The 18,040-nt window shown below is 63.6% G+C and overlaps 1 protein-coding gene across 1 annotated transcript; it reads left to right on the forward strand.

Annotated features, from left to right (window-relative positions):
- The first annotated feature begins 2,098 nt into the window (after positions 1 to 2,098).
- On the forward strand, positions 2,099 to 14,823 carry CSPG5 (chondroitin sulfate proteoglycan 5). The gene is made up of 8 exons (XM_051612721.1): positions 2,099 to 2,200; positions 3,817 to 4,011; positions 4,713 to 4,815; positions 8,166 to 8,534; positions 8,622 to 9,414; positions 10,437 to 10,625; positions 11,979 to 12,051; positions 14,285 to 14,823. Exons 1-8 carry the CDS (start codon positions 2,099 to 2,101, stop codon positions 14,444 to 14,446), a joined length of 1,986 nt encoding a protein of 661 aa, XP_051468681.1. The 3' UTR covers positions 14,447 to 14,823.
- The last annotated feature ends 3,217 nt before the right edge of the window (positions 14,824 to 18,040 follow it).

Below are 18,040 nucleotides of genomic sequence, written 5' to 3' on the forward strand. Positions count from 1 at the left end.
CTGGTGCTGCTTTGTCTGGAGCCTCCTTTCCCTCCCGGCGTGTCGTGGATGAGCTGAGGACTGTTGATAAGATCTGGGACTGGTTTGGGGGCTGCGTCTTGACTACAGCAGAATGAATAATGTAAATGCTGTGAATTGTTTAATTCAGATGCCTCTTCAGATCTTTTGGTCTCTCCCACAGGGCTCCAGAGGCTTCCAGGATAGTTTTTCTTTTTGGTGAAACTGAAACAGGGAATCCAATCTGAATTGTATCCTAAATTCTCCTGCTTCTTCTCCAGGTAAAGGCTTTGTTCCCTTGAAGAAGCATTCCTGGGCATCCTGGACATGTCCCTCATTCCCTGACGCTGAAGAAGAAAAAGCCCAGGGGTGGAGATGTGCCCCCAGGTCCAGGGCACCCCACAACCACCTCATCCCCAGCTGAGGATTCCTCCTCGGCAGCTGTGGGAGGCCCCTAGGGCTGGGGTCTTCTGCTGAACCCTCCCTTGGTGGGCTCTCAAGTTTCCCTGCTCCCATCCCTCCCTGCCCTTGTCCCAAGCCCCTCCCCAGCTTTCCTGGAGCCCCTTCAGGCACTGGAAGGTGCTCTAAGGTCTCCCTGGAGCCTTCTCTTCTCCAGGCTGAACACCCCAACTCTCCCAGCCTGTCTTCATTGGTCACAGTGTCAATTCTTGAACAGGTTTTTCTATGTATGGGCCTTCAGACCGTTGCAGTCATAGGGGCTGGCTAAGAACAGGATGTTGTCTTGGCAGAAATTAGAAGTGAAGTTGGCTGGAGGTCTAGAGGGAGTTGAGGACCACGATTCTGATGTCTGAAGGTTGGATCTCTGAATGATGTGGTGGGAGCCAGTAGAGAGAAAACTGATCCCTGAAGGCATGTTTAGGACAAAGCTCTAAACTCTTCTGAACTGTCTCAGTGTCCAAAGGCCAAGGCAATGGTGGGATCAGTGGAAGCCTCCCTGCTCAGCTTGTCCAGAACCTGTGCTGTGTGTTTGCTGATGCTGCTGGGGTGGGGTCTGCATCTTCATCTGAATCCTGCCATGCCTCCAGAGAAGGGAGGTCTGGTGGGCAGGTTTCCTTTCTTCAACACTGTTGCCTTGTTGGCAGGAGGAGCGATGGGACCGTGAACCAGGACCAGGTGTTTCCACCCCAACTGTGCTTGTCTCCACTTCCTAAAAAGACCCCAACCCTCCCCGGGGTGGCTGTGTCCTGCCTGGTGGTACCAGCTGCACCTCCTAGTTCCTAAAAACCTGCATTCTCTTTTTTTCCTGGCTGACTTAAAGCCAAAACTACACGTTGTGGCACCGAAGGGGTTTGCTGGGTGTGAGGCTGGGAGTGTGAGTCGTCCTCCCACCCCGTTGCTTCAAGAAAAAGGAAAATTGACACGGATTTGGTGAGGATTTGAGTGGATCTGGGTGACCTGCCAAGGGCTCTTGCTCGGCTCTCCAGGAACACTGTTGCTCTTTGTCCCGGCCGGCTCCCGCCTGCTCTCCGTGTGGGAATTTCCCTTTCATTGGAACCTGCTGCTGCTGCTGGGGGTCACAGCACAGGGACCCTTTTCAGCTGCTCCTGGAGCTCTTGGGCAGTGGGATGTGGTCTGAAGGCTGTAACAGGAAACCAGGAGTGAGGATCTGGGAGTTTTTTCTCCTAAATGCCCCATTTTCTCTCCTTACATGATGATGTGTGATGGGAACAACCTGGTGTCCTTCAGAGGCAGCACCTCTCTAGCACGTTCCCAGGTTTCTCCCACTGGGATGTTCAGTGGAGCTGGTGGTCACCATGTGCCAGCACTGAGGTTGCCCACCCAGGTCTGTGTCACCGAGCTGAGCAGGATCCACAGGGAGGAGCAGGATCCAAGGGGAGGAGAAGTGTTCCTGCATCTGGCCTGTGGGACCAGCGGGTGATCTGGTGGATGACAACCTGGACCAGCTACTTCCACAAGGCATGTTCAGCCCAGCCCCAGCTCGGGACCCTGAGGGACATCCCCTTGCCAAGCACTTGTCCACATGAGCCACCACATCCCTGCAGGATACGTTTCATGGAAGTCCCTTGTTCCCTTCTGGTGCTGGGGACCAGGATGCTGTAGAAGACACTGCCTTTGGAGGATGCTCAACGTGGAGCTGATTCTCCCCTGCTATAATTTTGACTTCAGATGCAGCAGAGTCTTGGAGGTCAGTGACCCGTGGACCTGTCGTGAGAAGGACAAGGTGTGTGGTCACCACTCCGTGCACCACCAGGGTTCAGCCCTTCTGCCCTCCCAAGCTTTTCTCCTTCACTTTCTGTTGGGTGAAGTGGTGTCTTCAGGCTGGGTCCTTAATTGTGGAGCAGCTGCTTTGATTGGTCCTGGCTCCCAGCAGCAGGAAAAGGAAAACCTCGAAGATAAAAAGCACTTCTGAAGTGCCTCTAGTGCCCTCTTTGCGAAATGGCAAGAACTGACCCAGTTCCTTGAGCTGGGAAGGAGGTGGGGAAGGTGCTGCAGCTCCAGCTGCCTCGCCCCAGGCCCTGGCAGTTTAACCTGACACTCCCTGCAGACCGTGTCAATGTTCACACACACAGAAGGTGTTGAACACAACTGGTGGGTGCTGTGCTTGGTCCTCGGGGCGTGGTGCTTGGTCTGTGGGACGTGGTGCTCAGCCCTGAAGGCCCAGCTGTCCACTGGCTCTTCTCCCCCAGCAGCTCAGGCCCATTTCCCTCAGGTTCCTCCTTGGCCTCTGCAGCTTAGAGCCGTGATGTTCTGGTGTTGAGCCTCTCCCACCTCGTCCCCCCACAGCCCCAGAGGGACATGGCTCAGACACGGCTCAGCAGGGACAGCACAAGGGCCTTGTCCCTCCAGCAGAGCCCCTGGCTGCCTGGACAATGGGGCTCTGCCTCCACCCCGAGCCTGGTTCTGCCTCCACAACATCAAATCATAGAATCCCAGATGGCTTGGGTTGGAAGGGACCATCCAGTCCCAACTCCCTGCAGGGACAGGGACATCTCCCTCCAGACCAGGTTGCTCAGCCTTGCTCAAAACTTTGAGCCAAACACATCAGCTCCTTGTGCAGGCCAGGGAGGGTTGTTCTTTTGGAAGACAACAGGTTGCTTATCTCTCTGACCAGGGGTGGGAGAGGGCCTAGAGGGCTCCAGCAGCGCCGGGCAGGTGGAGGTTGCAGCTCCATGGAGCTTTCCCCACTGCTGCTCCTGCCATCCTCAGCATCACCCCCATCCCTGGGACTTTGGGTGATGGTGGTTCTCAGGCCAGCTCAGGGTGGGGGACAGTCATGGTGGGGGGCTGGTACATGGTGGGTGATGTTGGGGTGTTTTGGGGGTGTTGAAGGTTGCAGGCAGCCCAGGGAGGAGGCTGAAGGTGGATTCTGAAGTCTCGGGGCTGAACCTCCCTTCAGCCACGGGTGTCACATCAGGGCTCATCACCCCAGAGCCACACCAGCCCCAATCATGGCAAACCTGTCCTAAAATCCTGTCCTAAAACCCCACCTGGCTGAGCTGAGCTTGACCTTCGGCTCAGGCTCAGGGCTGAGCTTCCAGAGAGGGAATTGCTCCCATGTCCCAGGGAGTGGTGCCTGCGCTGGGGTGGAAACACTGACCTCGACCATCAGTTCAGTTCAATGTTCCCTGGGCTCAGGATTTTTTTGCACTTTCCTGATACTCGTTAATTTAAAAAAAGAAAATGGAGAAGTGGGTGGTGTGAACATCCCTGGGACCTGGGTGAGGAGGGAGGATGTCAAGCCTGGCTAGGGGGAGGTGATGGGGGAAGCAAAAGCTGGTGGAGAAGTGCTGGCCCCAGCCTGTCCTGCCCCTTCATCAGCTTCCTGTTATTCCCAAGGTCTGGATGCAGCCGGTGTGGGTGGTGGGGGCACAGTCCTACCAGGCTGATGGGAAGGAGCTGGTGAAGATGAGGCCCAGGAGCCTGGTCTGCACTGCCCTCCAGCCTCCATCTGTCCTCAGGGTGTCCCTGATCCTCATTCATCCTGTCACCTTCACCCAGCTGGGTGCCGGAGCGGATCTGCCTCCAGATGCTGTTGGGGATTGAAGGAGGAAGGTGCCAACGTGGGGCTGCTCCGTGGCTGCCCTGAGCTGCCAGCTGGGATGAGCTGGGATGTGGGGCTGAGCCAAGTGTTCCCCATGGCACAGGCAGCCCCTTCCTGGCAGCTGGAGCCAGATGTGGGCAGGAGCACCGAGCAGGGCTGGGGGGAGAGGAGCAAACCCCCTCCTCTGGGTGTTTAGCGACCCTGAAATTCCTCCCCCAGCTGTGTGTCCCATCCCCTGGGACTGGGGGGGGGACAGCCTGGGGTTGGGGGTGCTGACACCCTCTTGTCCCCCATAGACCCTGTGGGATCCAGGGCAAGGTCTGCCCTCTCTCAGGACCCCATGGTGTCATAGGCTGGAGCTCTCAGTGTTTTTATCCCCAAGGGGACACCAGTGAATGGCCACTTGACCACGGCTGGTGGCCCAGGAGTGTCCCCTTGGTGGGCACCAGGAGTGGGGGGGATGCTCCTGCGTGATGTCCCCCAGGGCTGTGTGGTGACATGGGCCAGATCCACGCAGCCCCACTGGAGAGGAGGAGCTGGTGCTCTGGGCTGTGGCACAGGCTGCTCCAAGGGCTTGTGGAGCCTCCAGGCAGATGTGGTCTTGGGCTACCTGCTCCAGGTGCCCCTGCGTGAGGAAGGGTTGGCCCCAGGTGGTCTCCAGGTGGCCCCTTGTGCTTCCTGTTCCCTGCAGTTTCTGGAAGCTCCCGTGGGCTTGACGAGCACCAACCACTTGACCATGATCACCATGAGCCCTCACGGCCCAGAGCCACCCTCCTGCCGTGCTGGACAGGGCTGTGGGTGCAGGGTGGGTGCTGCTGCATCCCCGGGCTCCAGCCCCCTGCCCCTCTGACGATCCCTGTCCCTGGCATCCCACCCGTGCCTTCCCTCAGCCTCCTGCTGCCGTGGGGGGTCCTGGTGCAGGGACCCCCAGTCCCAGGCAGCACGTGGGACCCCCGGTGTCACTTCCCAACCCTTTTCCCTGGCTCTCACAGCCCTGTCCCCTCGTCCATCCCGGCGGCCCCTCGCCCGGTCCCCTTGGAAACGCATCCAGGGGCGGAAGCGTGGGGAATATTAAGCAGGTGCAGCCCCTTCAATCCCCCTTTGAGCAGGGACAGAGCAGGGACAGAGCGGGGCTTGTTCCCAGCCTGGGGAGCCCGGCCAGGAGCAGCGGCTGCTGGGGGGGAAGAGGGGACCCCCGGACCCCCCAGCCCAGCACCCCCAGCCACCCAGCACCCCACGGCTGCCCCTCTGTGGTGTGGGGTGACAGGGGATGGTGGGGAGGTCATGGCTGAGCTGCTGTGGGTCCCACGCAGGGGCTTGCGGGTGGGGGGGGGGGGCACCAAAGTGGGCTCCTCTAGGAGCACCCACTGCTCCCCAGGACCCCCGGCCCTGCCCTGAGCATCCTTCCCGGGTGCGGGATGTGGGGTGTGGGAGCAGCCCTGGCTGTCACCTCCCTGTGCCATGGGCGGGGGGGAAGGACACGCGGTGACCTTGGGAAGCCGCACCCGCCCCAGGAGGGGCCGGGGGGCAGGGGTGCAGGGGTGCAGCCCCTCGCCCGGGCAAGGGCCTGGGCTGATCCCCCCTGTACAGCTCGGGGTGTCCCCACATTCGTGGTTGTTTGTCCCCAGCACAGCCACCACCACCACCCCTCACAGGTGGGGCCAGGGTGGCGATTGCACCCAGGGTGGTGGTGCCGCCTCCTGCCTGCCCCCCCTTTTTCTGCACCCCCTGCCTGCCCCTCCTTTTCTGCACCCCTTGCCTGCCCCCCCCGCCCTCACCCCCTGACTGCCCCCCCTGCCTGTACCCCCTGCCCCCCCACTTTGTGCCACAGGTGACCCCAAGGCAGTGGCTTCACCCCGATGTTGAGGTCCTCAGGGGGGAGGTACTGGCCCCCCCAGGGCTGTGTGTGAGTGGGGGGGGCTCAGGGGTGCAGGTTGGGGGTCCCCTCGCACCAGCTGAGGGTACTGGGGGGGGGGGGGTTGTCCCTGGTGCTGGGGCAGTTTGAGAGGGGGTCAAGGAGGAATCCCAGTGCTGGGAGGGGGGGGGGGATGTGCCCAGTGCTTGGGGTGCTCCCCCCAGGCATGAGCAGTTGGGGGGGGGGGGGGGTCAGTGCAGGGCCCCGCCCATGCTGGGGGAATTTTTTTTTGGGGGGGGGTCTCAGTGCAGAGGAACCCACCCTCGTGCAGAAGTGGGTTTTTTGGGGTGCGAATGAGGAATCCTGGTGCCGGGCGGGGCGGGGGAAGTGCTGGGATGGGTCCCTCGGTGCTGTTTGGGGAGGGGGTCCCCGGCTCCTCCCGGGGATTCCGGGGAGGGTGTGAGGGGGTCCCGGTGCAGGGATGTCCCCGTCATCGTCCCCCCTGCCCCCCCGGGAGCACTTTAGGGGGCAGGTGATGAGTGAGAGATCCCCATGCTGGGGGGGGGGGGGTCGGTGGGAGCTGGGATGGGTCCCCCGGTGCTGTCTTTGGGGGGAGGGGGGTCCCCGGGTCCTCCGGGCGATGCTGAGGAGCGGGGGGGGGGGGGGGGTCCTGGTGCAGGTGTGCCCCGACACAGGAGCATTTGGGGTGGGGGTGTGGAAATGGGCGCTCCCCGTGCTGGGGGGGCGATGCTGGAAAGGGTCTCCCGGGGGGTGGGGGGGGGGGTTTGTCCCCGTGTCCTCCTGGGAACCCGAGGAGCGGGGTGGGGGGTTTCGTTGTCCCGTTCCCGTCTCCCCCGCTCCCCGTCGCGTCCCCCGGCGGGCGGGGCCGGTCTCTGCCACCGCCCCCCGCCCATCCCGGCTCCCCCCCCTTCTCCCCGGTTCCCCCCCCGGTCCCCCCCCCGCTCGGCGGCGGGAGCGCGGGGCGCGGGGCGCGGGCGGAGCCGCTGCCGGTGCCGCTGCCGGTGCCGGTCCCTCCATGCGGCCATGGCCCCCCGGCCCCGCGCCCCCCTCGCCCCCCTGGCCCTGGCCCTGCTGCTGGCGATCGGCGGCCTCGGTAGGTACCGGGGATGTGGGATGGGGGGGAGGCCGGGATTTTTTTTTGGGGGGTAGCGGGGGGGGTTTGTGCTGCGCCCCGGGATGGGCCCCGCATCCAGCACCGGGGGGATCGGTCACCTCGCCCCGGGGACCGATCCTGGCGCAGAGGTTTGGGGGGGGGGGGGGAGGGGGCACCTGTAGGAGGGATGGGGAGGATCGGGGGTGGGGGTGAGGCCGGATCCCCCGGTGGGAAGCGGCGCAAGGCGGGGGGGGGGGGGGGGTGTCTCCGCGGTCCCGGGCAGGGGCTGCATTCCTCTGCAGGCACCCGGGGACGGGGGGAGATCCCTTTGGGAATGGGCTGGATCCCTCGGAGGGGGCTGGAACCCCTTGGAGGAGGGGCTGGATCCTTTCGGGGGGCTGGATCCGTTGGGGGGGGGGGCTGGATCCCGTTGCAGAGGGCTGCATCCTCTTGCGGGGGGGCTGGATCGCATGGAAGGGGCTGGATCCCATGGAAGGGGCTGGATCCTCCTTGCCGGGAGCTGGATCCCCTTGCTGGGATGCCCCCAGTGACGAGCCTTTGGAGTGGGGAGGGGGGGGGGGCGTCTGGATCTGCTCATAAGGGGGCTGGGTCCCGTTGCAAGGAGCTGCGTCCTTTTCCAGGGCGGGCTGGATCCCTTTGGGAGGGGCTGGATCCCTTTGGGAGGGGCTGGATCCCCTTGGAGGGGGGGCTGGATCCTTTGTGGAGGCTGGATCGCCTTGGAGGAGGAGCCGGGTGCCCTGGCGGGGGGGCTGGAGCCCCTCTCAGGGGCTGGGTCCCTTGCAGGGGAGGGGGAGAGGCTGGTTCCCCTCGCAGGGGGGCTGGGAGAGCTGGGTCGGGGGGCGGCTTGGCTTGGGGGGGGGGCTGTGTTTGGGAGGGGAGCTGTGCGGCTGGGGGGGGGGGGGGTGTGTTCGGAGGCTGTGACTGAGGCTGTTGTAGCTGCAGGGTGGGGGGGACCCAGCAGGGTTTGCCCCTTGGGTCTCCGGGGGAGGAGGCTGTGAAAGACTCAGGGTGCAGACCCCCCCCAGCCCACATGGCCTGTCACGGTGCTTGGGGGGTGGGGACCCGCTGGGACCCCCCCCCCCCAAGGCTGCCACGGCCACGCCAGGGTACGGGGACCAGCTCTGATCCGTCTTTCTCTCCGTGTCCCCTTCCAGCATCCGAGCGGCTCCCTCAAAATGCCAGTGAGGCCGAGGCCTGGGAGGAGCGCAGCCCCCCCCCGCGCGGGGACCCGGCGAGCAGAGACCCCCCGGGGGGCGCCAGCAACACCACCGGCCCCGGGGGGGCCACAGCGGGCGAGGAGCCCCCGGCAGGACCCCAGCTAGAGCCCCCCGAGGGGGGCACGGCGGCCACCACAGGCCCCTCGGCCATCCCGGAGGGGTGCCGGGGGTGCATCGGGGAGGGGGACACCAGCGCTTTGCCCCCCAAATCCGGCTGGGCCGAAGACGGCCAAGCAGCGGTGACCTGGCCCGGCGCCGGGGGGACGGTGCCGGGGGCGCTGGGGACCCCCGAGGAGCCGGGGAGCGGCGAGAGGCCCACGAGAACCTCCCTGCCCAGCCCGGGGGGGCTGGGGGGGCTGACGGCCGCCCCGCCGAGCCCCCCCGGCCCGGCAGTGACCACCGACTCCGCCGAATCCGACTCGCTGCCGGCGGCCGGGGGCTCGGCCGCGCCACAGACCCCCGTGTTGGGTGACCCGGGAGACTTGGGGGGTTCCCCAGAGTTCTGGGGGGGCTCCTCCAGCCCGGCCCCGGCGCAGGGGGCTCGCGGGCGGACGGATCTGACCTGGCTGGAGGAGCCCGTCACCATCACCCCGGACCCGGCCGAGCTGCCCACCGACCGGACGGCCGCGGAGATCATCGACGTCGACTACTACGACATCTTCGAGGGGGGCGAGGGGCTGGGGGGCTTCCCCGGGGGCAGCCGGGGGGCGGCCGGCCCGGCGCGGCGGCGGGAGCCGGAGGGGGCGGCCACGCCCTGGGGGCTCCACGAGCTCTACGACGACTTCACGCCTTTCGACGAAGCCGATTTCTACCCCACCACCTCCTTCTACGCCGACGGCGACGAGGACGAGCTGGAAGAGGATGAGGAGGAGGAAGAAGACGAGGAGGAGGAAGAAGACGGCGGGCTGGAGGACGAGAACGGCCGCCGCCCCCCCGCCTCGGCCCTGCCTGGCGTCCAGCCGGCCCCGAGGGACCCCAGACCCACCGGCCGCCGCGACGGGGCCCCCCCGCAGCCCCCCGGGGTGTTGGGGGGCAGCCCCACGGCCCGGCCCCAGAACGGCTCCCAGTGCCCCAGCGGGTACGTGCGGCACAACAGCTCCTGCCGCTCCCTCTGCGACCTGGTCCCCAGCTACTGCCACAACGGCGGGCAGTGCTACCTGGTGGAGAGCCACGGGGCCTTCTGCCGGTAAGGGACGGGCACCCCAGGGCCCTGGGGGGCGGCGGGGGCGGAAAGGGGGCTCTCCATCCCCCTGCACCCCACCACTGGGCACTCCATCCCTCCCTGTACCCCGTTCTTAGGGTCTCCATCCCTTGCACCCCACCCCCAGGCTCTTCATCCCTTGCACCCCATTCCCAGCTTCTCCATTCCCATGCACCCCTTTCCTAACCTCTCCATTACCCTTGCGCCCCATTCCTGACCTCTCCATCCTCAAGAGCCCTATTCCTGGGCTCTCCATTCCCATGCACCCCATCTTTGGACTGTCCATTCCCCATGCACCCCATTCCCAAGCTCTCAATTCCCTGTTGCACCCCATTCCCAGCCTCTCCATGTCCCTTGCCCTCCATTCCTGGGCTCTCCATCCCCCCTGCACCCCATTCCCAGCCTCTCCACCCCTGTGCACCTCATTCCCAGTCTCTCCATCCCTTGGCCCCACGCAGCCCCATCCTGCCGGGGCCCCGAGGGGCTTTCCCTGCCCCCCAAGGGGCAAAAGGGCAGGAGTTGGGTCAGGGCTGAGTACCCAGAGCTCCGGGACTGCGGCGCTCAGCAGCCTTGGCAGGTTGTTCCCAGCTGTGCCCGCGGCTCCAGTGGCTGCCACCAAACTCACCCACACGGGGGGACCTGGGTGTTCCCCATGGCCACCCTCACCCCACCACTGCCAGGGCTGCAGGTGGGATCTGGGGGTACAGGGGATGAGCATCACCTGGGGATGAGCATCACCTGGGGATGACACCCTGACCCCACTCCTGGCATCTGTCCCCCACCTCATGTTTGGGGGTGGTGAGGGGGGTGTCACCCCACTCAGGGTGGCCCTTGGGGACCCTTTAATCTCATTGCCATGTAATCTCCCTGATGACAAATGTCAGCATCCCCCACCCCACACCCTGAGGACGCTCCGTGGGACGGGGACATGTGGTGGTGGGTTTCTGGGGGGGCCAGGGGGGTGTCCCTGACTCTGTGTGTGTGTGTCTGCGTGTGTCCCACCTCAGGTGCAACACGCAGGACTACACCTGGCACAAGGGCACGCGCTGCGAGGCCATTGTCACCGACTTCCAGGTGCTGTGCGTGGCCGTGGGCTCGGCTGCCCTGGTGGTGCTGCTGCTCTTCATGCTCACTGTCTTCTTCGCCAAGAAGCTCTACCTGCTCAAGACGGAGAACAGCAAACTGCGCAAGACCAAGTGAGTGGGACACCCCCCCCCTCCCCCCCCCCAAAAAATGTCCCCAACCCTTCCCTGCTGCCACCCCAATCATCACAGCACAATCATTTCCCGGCCGTGTCGTCGCGATGACACGGGGTGACTTGGGGGGGGGGGGGTGTTGGGAGGTGGGGACGTGGCTTTGTGGCTCCTGCTCCACCACAGTTAATCCTTTAAAGCCTCTCCTGACTGGCACCAGTTAATCTGCTGCGCTGGGAGCTGGGGCCACCAGCTGGGCTGGCCAGGCTGCCCAGAGGCCACCGGAGATGGCCCCCGTGTCCCCCAGGGCCAAGGCTGGCATGGGCCAAGGCTGGGGTCACCCTCCGCCCCACCGATTGCTGCCCACCTCCCTGGAGCCAGGGAGGAGGGAAAAAAACCCTCCCAGCCTGGATCCCTAACGAGCTGTTAATTAGCGCTTGGCAGTGCCAAGTGTAATTAGCAGCGCAGCTCCCTGCCAGCCCCTGGGTCTCGCTCCTCAGCCCTGGGAACCCGCAGGTCCTGCCTGCACCTTCAGACCTGGGGGCTGCTAGCCCCCCCAACCCCTGATCTGGGGACATTTAGCCCCTCAAATCTCCATCCCTAGGGGACATTTAGCCCCCAAACCCCAAAGCTGGGGCATTTAGCTCTAAACCCCCTGATCTGGGGGGCATTTAGCCCCCCCAAGTCCCCAGATTTGGGGGCATTTGCCCCAAGCCTCCACATCTGGAGACATTTAGCCTCCCCACACCCTCAGAGCTGTGGGTGTTTAGTCCCAAACCCCCAGAGCTGGGAATATTTAACCCCTAAATCCCCAGATGTTGGGGCATTTAGCCCCCACCCCCCCAGATCTGGGAGCATTTGGCCCCCAGACGTCCAGGTCTGGGGGTGTTTAGCTCCAAACTTCCATTCCTGGGGGCATTTACAGAATTTAGCCCCCAAACTCCCAAATGGCCCCTTGGTCTGGGGACATTTAGCCCCCAAGCTTCCAGATCTGGGGCATTTAGCCCCCAAACCTTGGACCTGAGGTAATTTATGCCCCGTATCTCCACCCCTGGGGACATTTAGCTCCCAAACCCCTAGAGCTGGGGGCGTTCACCTCAAACCTCCAGCTCTGGAGACATTTAGCCCCCCAGCTCCTCTGGGCTGGGGACGTTTAGCCCCAAACTCCAGAGCTGGGGACATTTAGCCCCAAGCCTCCATCCCTGGGGACACTGAGCCCCAAACTCCAGAGCTGGGGACATGTATCCCCCTCCCCAGGCCCCCAGCTCTGGGACATGGAGTCGACACGTGCCTGTGGGGCTTGGGGGGCGCTCGGGGGGGGTCCCTAGCCTCACCCCTCTCTCCCCTCCCCTGCAGATACCGCACCCCATCCGAGCTGCACAACGACAACTTCTCCCTCTCCACCATCGCCGAGGGCTCCCACCCAAACGTAAGGACACTCTCTGTCACTGTCCCCTTCCTCAGTGTCCTACCCGTGTGTCCTTCTGACTGGTGACATCTTGTCTGTCCTTCCCCCTGCCCCGCTGCCATGGTCCCCACAGTCCCTGGGGTGCTGGGGGTGGCATCACCACCGGGTCCCTCTGCACCCTCCTGTCCCCCTCCCACCCTGGCCACTGCTCTGTCCCCTCTCTGTGGGGTCCTGTCGTGCCACCCTTCCCCCTCAGTACCTAAACCAGGCCAGGTAGGGGGTTGGTGTCACCCCACTGTCCCCCTGCCCTGTCCCCTCCTGTCCGTGTGGCACCCTGGGGAGCCACCATCCAGAGCTGGTGGCTTTGGCTCTGCACACAGGTGGTGTTGCTGGCAGTTCTGGTGAGGGGGATATTGGCAAACAGTGCTCCTCAGCTGGGGCATCACTGGGGCACCACCTAGAGCTCTGTGTCCAGCTCTGGGGTCCCCAGCACAGGAAGGACATGGAGCTGTTGGAGAGAGTCCAGAGGAGGCCCCGGAGATGCTGGGAGGGCTGGAGCAGCTCTGCTCTGGAGACAGGCTGGGAGAGCTGGGGTGTTCAGCCTGGAGAAGAGAAGGCTCCAGGGAGACCTGAGAGCACCTTCCAGTGCCTGAAGGGGCTCCAGGAAAGCTGGGGAGGGGCTTGGGACAAGGGCAGGGAGGGATGGGAGCAGGGAGAAGGGTTTCCAGCTGGCAGAGGGAGCTGGAGATGAGATGTGAGGGAGAAATTCTGTGCTGTGAGGGTGGGGAGAGCCTGGCCCAGGTTGCCCAGAGAAGCTGTGGCTGCCCCATCCCTGGCAGTGTTGAAGGGCAGGTTGGATGGGGCTTGGAGCAGCCTGGGCTGGTGGGAGGTGTCCCTGCCCATGCAGGGGTGGGACTGGATGGTCTCTAAGGTCCCTTCCAACCCAAACCATCCTGGGATGATTCTATGATCACCGGCGGGCGGCACCGGCAGCGATCGGAGGAGGAAACACCCTGGAATGCTGCTGGTGTGGGCAAGACGTTTCCACCCATGTCCCCCCCAGCTCTGCTCTTCCAACCTTCTCTCTTTCAAACCCGAAACAGAGAGAAGCCAAGAGCTTTGCTGGGCGTGAGGAGGAGGAGGAGCCTCGGTCCCTCCAGCCTTGCCCGCAGCCGCTGTCCCCGTAGCGCCGGTCGGGCCGGCCCCGGCAAGAGGCTCCTGGAGCCCAGAGGACCAGTCTTGGGATGGATTTGGGGTCACTCCCCAGCATCTCCTTGGGGTTTGACCCTCCCTCATCCCTTCTGGGATTTGGAGACGGAGCCTGGTGCCCGGAATGTGGCCTAGTGAGGATGCGGAGGGGACAGTGGGAGCTGACACCCCTGGGAAAAAGGGGTTTTTGGGGACACGTGGTGCAGCCCCTCCATGGGCAAAGCCCTCCATGGCCCAGCAGCCCCTGTGGGGATTGCCAAGGAGCCTATGGAATGACCCCGGGCCAGCTGGGAATTGCCAGGAGGTCACTGCCCAGGAGATGGAGGTTTCCTGTCCCCATATGAGCTGGCCCTTGGGTGTCTCCATCCATCCATCCATCCATCCATCCATCCATCCATCCATCCATCCATCCATCAGCTCTGGTGACACCAGGACTGTTCAGATGTCACCCAGCACAGCTGGAGCTCAGCCTTGGTGCTGGGGCTCTGCTCTCCCCATGGATGTGGGACGCACTGGGGAGTCACAGCCCAGCCCTGGGGGTGAAGATGCTCCCGGCAGCCGTGGGGGGACGTTGGGAAGAGACATCCTGGCTGTGCCGCTAACGAACCGCAATAAACCCAACCTCTCTGGAGTTGCTAATTGGTGCAGGGGTGATGAGAGGAGCTGGGCTGGAAGTGGGAAGAGAAACGGGAGTGGGGGGCATGGCTGGAGGGGTCGGGGGGGTGGCTGGCGTGGCTCTTGGGTGCTGCTGGTGAGCGGCTTTGGGTGCTGCTGGTGCCCCGAGGTGGGGAACCCGTGGTGGGGAAGGGCAGAGTCCCTGCTGTCACCTCCATGTCCCCCCACCCCGTGCTGAGATGTGTGCTGGGGGGGGGTGGGACATTGGTGTCCTGCCTGCCAGGATGCAGAGCCTGGCTCTGGTTGCTGGCTGGGCCATCGGTGCCTTCAACCCAGCCCCACTTACTGCTCACCTCCCCCGTTACCCCAGCGTCCCCACAGGCGCAGTCACCTCCTGACCACCCCCCCAACACCCCGTCTCTCCCAGCAGGATGATCCCGGCGCTCCCCACAAGCTGCAGGATTCCCTGAAATCCTGCCTGAAGGACGAGGAGCCCTTCAACATCCACAACTCCACGTCTCCCCGGCACGACGGCGGCAAAGGGGAGCAGGAGGGGGCCGAGCTCAACTGCCTGCAGAACAACCTGACGTGAGCTGCCGCCCCGGCTCAGCTCCCTGTCTTCTCAGTCGTTTCCCCCACTCCCTGGCATGCTTTGGTGTGTTTTGTACAGAGGGAAGAACCCAGAAAACAGGCAAAAAAAAAGAACCAGAAGGCAGCGCCGAGGGCTGGAGGTGGTCCTTGGGCTCCTCGTGTCCCGGGGGGCTGGGGGGCTCGTGCTCCGTGGCTCTTGCTTGGGTTCCTGCAGCTGTGGGTTCTAAACCTTCTGCCCTCCTGCAAACAACTTCTTTTGTACTCTCACCCCATTTTTTTTTTAAATTTTTTTTTTGACAGACAAGTAAAAACGACACGAGGGGAAAAAAAAAACCAACCCTGCCACAGAAAATGACAAAAACAAACAAACAAACAAAGGGAAAGATCTCAAAATAAAACTTTTGGGTTTTTTTCTTTTTTTCTTTTCCAAGTGAAGCCTCTTGCCTCCCACCTCCTGACACAGACACTGCAGCTCTGGTCCCTGCTGCCCCAGGACCCCTCTCCGTGTCACCCAGGGTGGGCGGTGGGTGCCAGGTCCCCATCCCCAGCTCGGGGGGGCACAGTGTGGGGTCCTGCCCTCCTGGAAGTGCTGGGATGCAGCCTGGGGTGGTTGGTGGAGGTGGCCCTGCTCCCTGGGTCTGCTCTGTCCCCATCCTGGGGTGTCCCACCCCCCACAAGGGTGTGAACATCATCACCACCACCTCCTGCCCCTGCACCTCCTTTCCATGGAGCTGCCCAGGATATTGGTGGGATTTGGGGATGAAACAGCCTGGGATTGTCCATCCCCAGCTCCTCGTTTCCATCCAGCGAAACCCCCGGCAGCTTCGGCTTCTGCTGGTGGAAATCAGAAGCACACACCCCACATCCCCCCCAAATTTCACCACTCTGCCCTTTTGGGGTTGGGGGGGGCGTGTCTCTCCCCTCCATCCCGCTTCCCACAGGAGCCAAGTTTCTTCCAAAGATGGATTCATCCATGAGCCAAAACTCGGGGCTCCTCAGGAGAGAGGACACGAAGCCATCCATCACCACGCTCTGGAGCTGGGGGTGCAGAGCCCCCCACCAGGGCAGGGGCAGCTGAACCCACAGCTCTACGTGTTTCCAACCTTCCTGATGCTTCCCATGAGTTGCTGAAAAACAAGGGCTGGTGTTGGGAGCAGCAGATGATTCCCTTGGGTCTGACAATGTGGTGCCAGGAACTGGCCCAGCACCATCAGGGCTTGGGGTTTTGCTGTTTCCCCTTCCAACAGGGAATGTGGGGCAGGTAAAATCATGGATGCAGCACCAGGACAGCATGGACACACAGCAGGAAGAGATGGCTGGGGGGAGAGGGATGTGCTGGGGGGAGCAGGAGCCTGGCTGAGCAGGGCAGAGAACCTGAGTAGCAGGAGTGAGGGGAGAAGAAACGTGTAGGGAAAGGGATGTTGGAAGGGATTGGGAATTGGGAAAGAGGTGGGGTTGTGGGTGGGAAACGCCTGCAGGGCTGGGAAGAAGAGGAGGGAAGGGGCATGGTGGGGTGGGGGAGGCCATCCCACCTCTCCAGCTGCCCTTGGAGGGAGTCAGCGGGGCTGGATGTGGGGTGAGACAGGGTGGGATGGGGCAGCTGAGGAGTGAATCCAACCAGCAGAGCTGCAGCTGTGTGTGCTGGGCTGCAGGAACTCCCCACTCCTCCCTGGGATCCTCCCCACGGATCCAACCAGATGCTGCCTGGGAATGAGGAAGATCTCCCGTGTGGGGAAGAAGCAGCTGGGAAAAATGGTCACCTGGCTCATCCCTGTTTTGGTGGCCAGCAGCAGGCAGCTCCCCTGCCTGGAGATGGGGCTGCAGCTGCCCCTGCTGTGCCCCTTCTGCCTGGAGGTGAGGCTGGAATGGCACATCCCATCCATCCTGGCACATCCCATCCATCCCAGCACAGCCCATCCTTCCCAGATCCACCCTGGCTTGACACAGAGGTGCCCACCTTGCTGGGTGAGTTGGTGACTAAGTTTGCTTGTCCTTTACCCATTTTTTTCCTTTCCCACCCATTTTTTGTCCTCCCCCACCCATTTTTGTCCTTCCCCACCCATTTTTTGTCCCTCCCCAGGAGCCCAGCCCCTCGGTGGGCAGCAAAGGGGCAGTGGGGGACCAGCCTCTCCCCCAGAACAGCTGTAACCCTGGGGTGTCACCCCCGTGTTGAGGAGCAGGGAGGGGTGGCAGGGACAGGTGCCACCCTCTCCTGGCCCCCCTGGCAGCAGCTGCTCACCCACACGGGCTGCAGGGACTTAACGGGATTCCAGGAAAAACTGGGTCACTGGGATTTAAGCAGCTCTAAGGATGCTCCCGTTCATCACACGTCCCACGGGAGCTGGGGGGGGACTAGGGGGGGTTGTCCCCTTGTCCCTCTCTGCCTGGGGGGACCACCACGACCCCCGTAACTCCCCTCCTGGCTGTGGCCCCTGCTCGGGACCCCACTCACCTCCCTGCCGGGGTCCTGCTTCCCACCTGGAGACACGCTCCGTTCCCGGCCCCGCACCCCATCTTGCTGGGGGCTTTGGGGGGGGTGGGTCAGTGTCCCTCGCTGTGCCTCGGCTTCCCCGCTGGGGTGACAGCACCTCCCCAAGCCTCCTGCTCGGAGGGATTCCCGAGGGGAAGCAGGGCGGGATCCCCGGCCCCAGCGGGGGCAGCGGGAGGAGGGAGCAGAGCAGCCCCGGGCTGGGATCCAGCCCCCTCCTCACCCCGGGCTCTGCTCACCTATTAAATTGAAATGCTTGGCTGGTCGGCGGGCAGGGGAGGCGGCCTTTGGTGGCCTTTTCTGTGGCCTTTTCTGTGGCCTTTTCTGTGGCCGGGCAGGGGAGGCGGGAGCCCGAGGGACGGGAACTGGCACCGGCTCCTCAGTCCCCCGGGTCACCCCGTCCCCTTGGCAGCCCCGGGGCGGGGGCTGAGCCGCCACCCCCAGACAAGGAGCCTTTCTTCCCGCTGCCCGGCCCCGGCAGCAAGGGCTGCAGCCCGGCTCTGCTGCTGAGCGCAGGGTCCGGCAGCTGCGGCAGAACCCCCCGTGTGCCGGGACAGGCGGAGCTGCTGGAGGGCAGGGGAGCAGAAAGGGACCTGGGGGTCCTGGGGCACAGCAGGGTGACCATGACCAGCCGTGTGCCCTTGTGGCCAAGAAGGCCAATGGATCCTGGGGTGGGTTAGAAAGGGGGTGGTTGGTAGGTCAAGGGAGGTTCTCCTGCCCCTCTGTTCTGCCTTGGTGAGGCCACTTCTGGAATGTTGTGTCCAGTTCTGGGCCCCTCAGTTCAGGAAGGACAGGGAACTGCTGGAAAGAGCCCAGGGCAGAGCCACAGAGATGCTGGAGGGAGTGGAACATCTCCCTGATGAGGAAGGGCTGAGGGAGCTGGGGCTCTTGAGCTTGGAGGAGACTGAGGGGCGACCTCATCCATAGTTACAGACACGTTCAGGGCAGTGTCAGGAGGGCAGAGCCAGGCTTTGTTCAGTGATGTCCAGGGACAGGACAAGGGGCAGTGGGTGCAAACTGGAGCACAGGAGGTTCCACGTGAATATCAGAAAAACCTTTTTGCTGTGAGAGTGCCAGAGCCCTGGGACAGGCTGCCCAGAGAGGCTG

The sequence above is a fragment of the Apus apus genome, chromosome 2 (assembly GCF_020740795.1).
Source record: "Apus apus isolate bApuApu2 chromosome 2, bApuApu2.pri.cur, whole genome shotgun sequence".
Lineage (NCBI taxonomy): Eukaryota > Metazoa > Chordata > Aves > Apodiformes > Apodidae > Apus > Apus apus.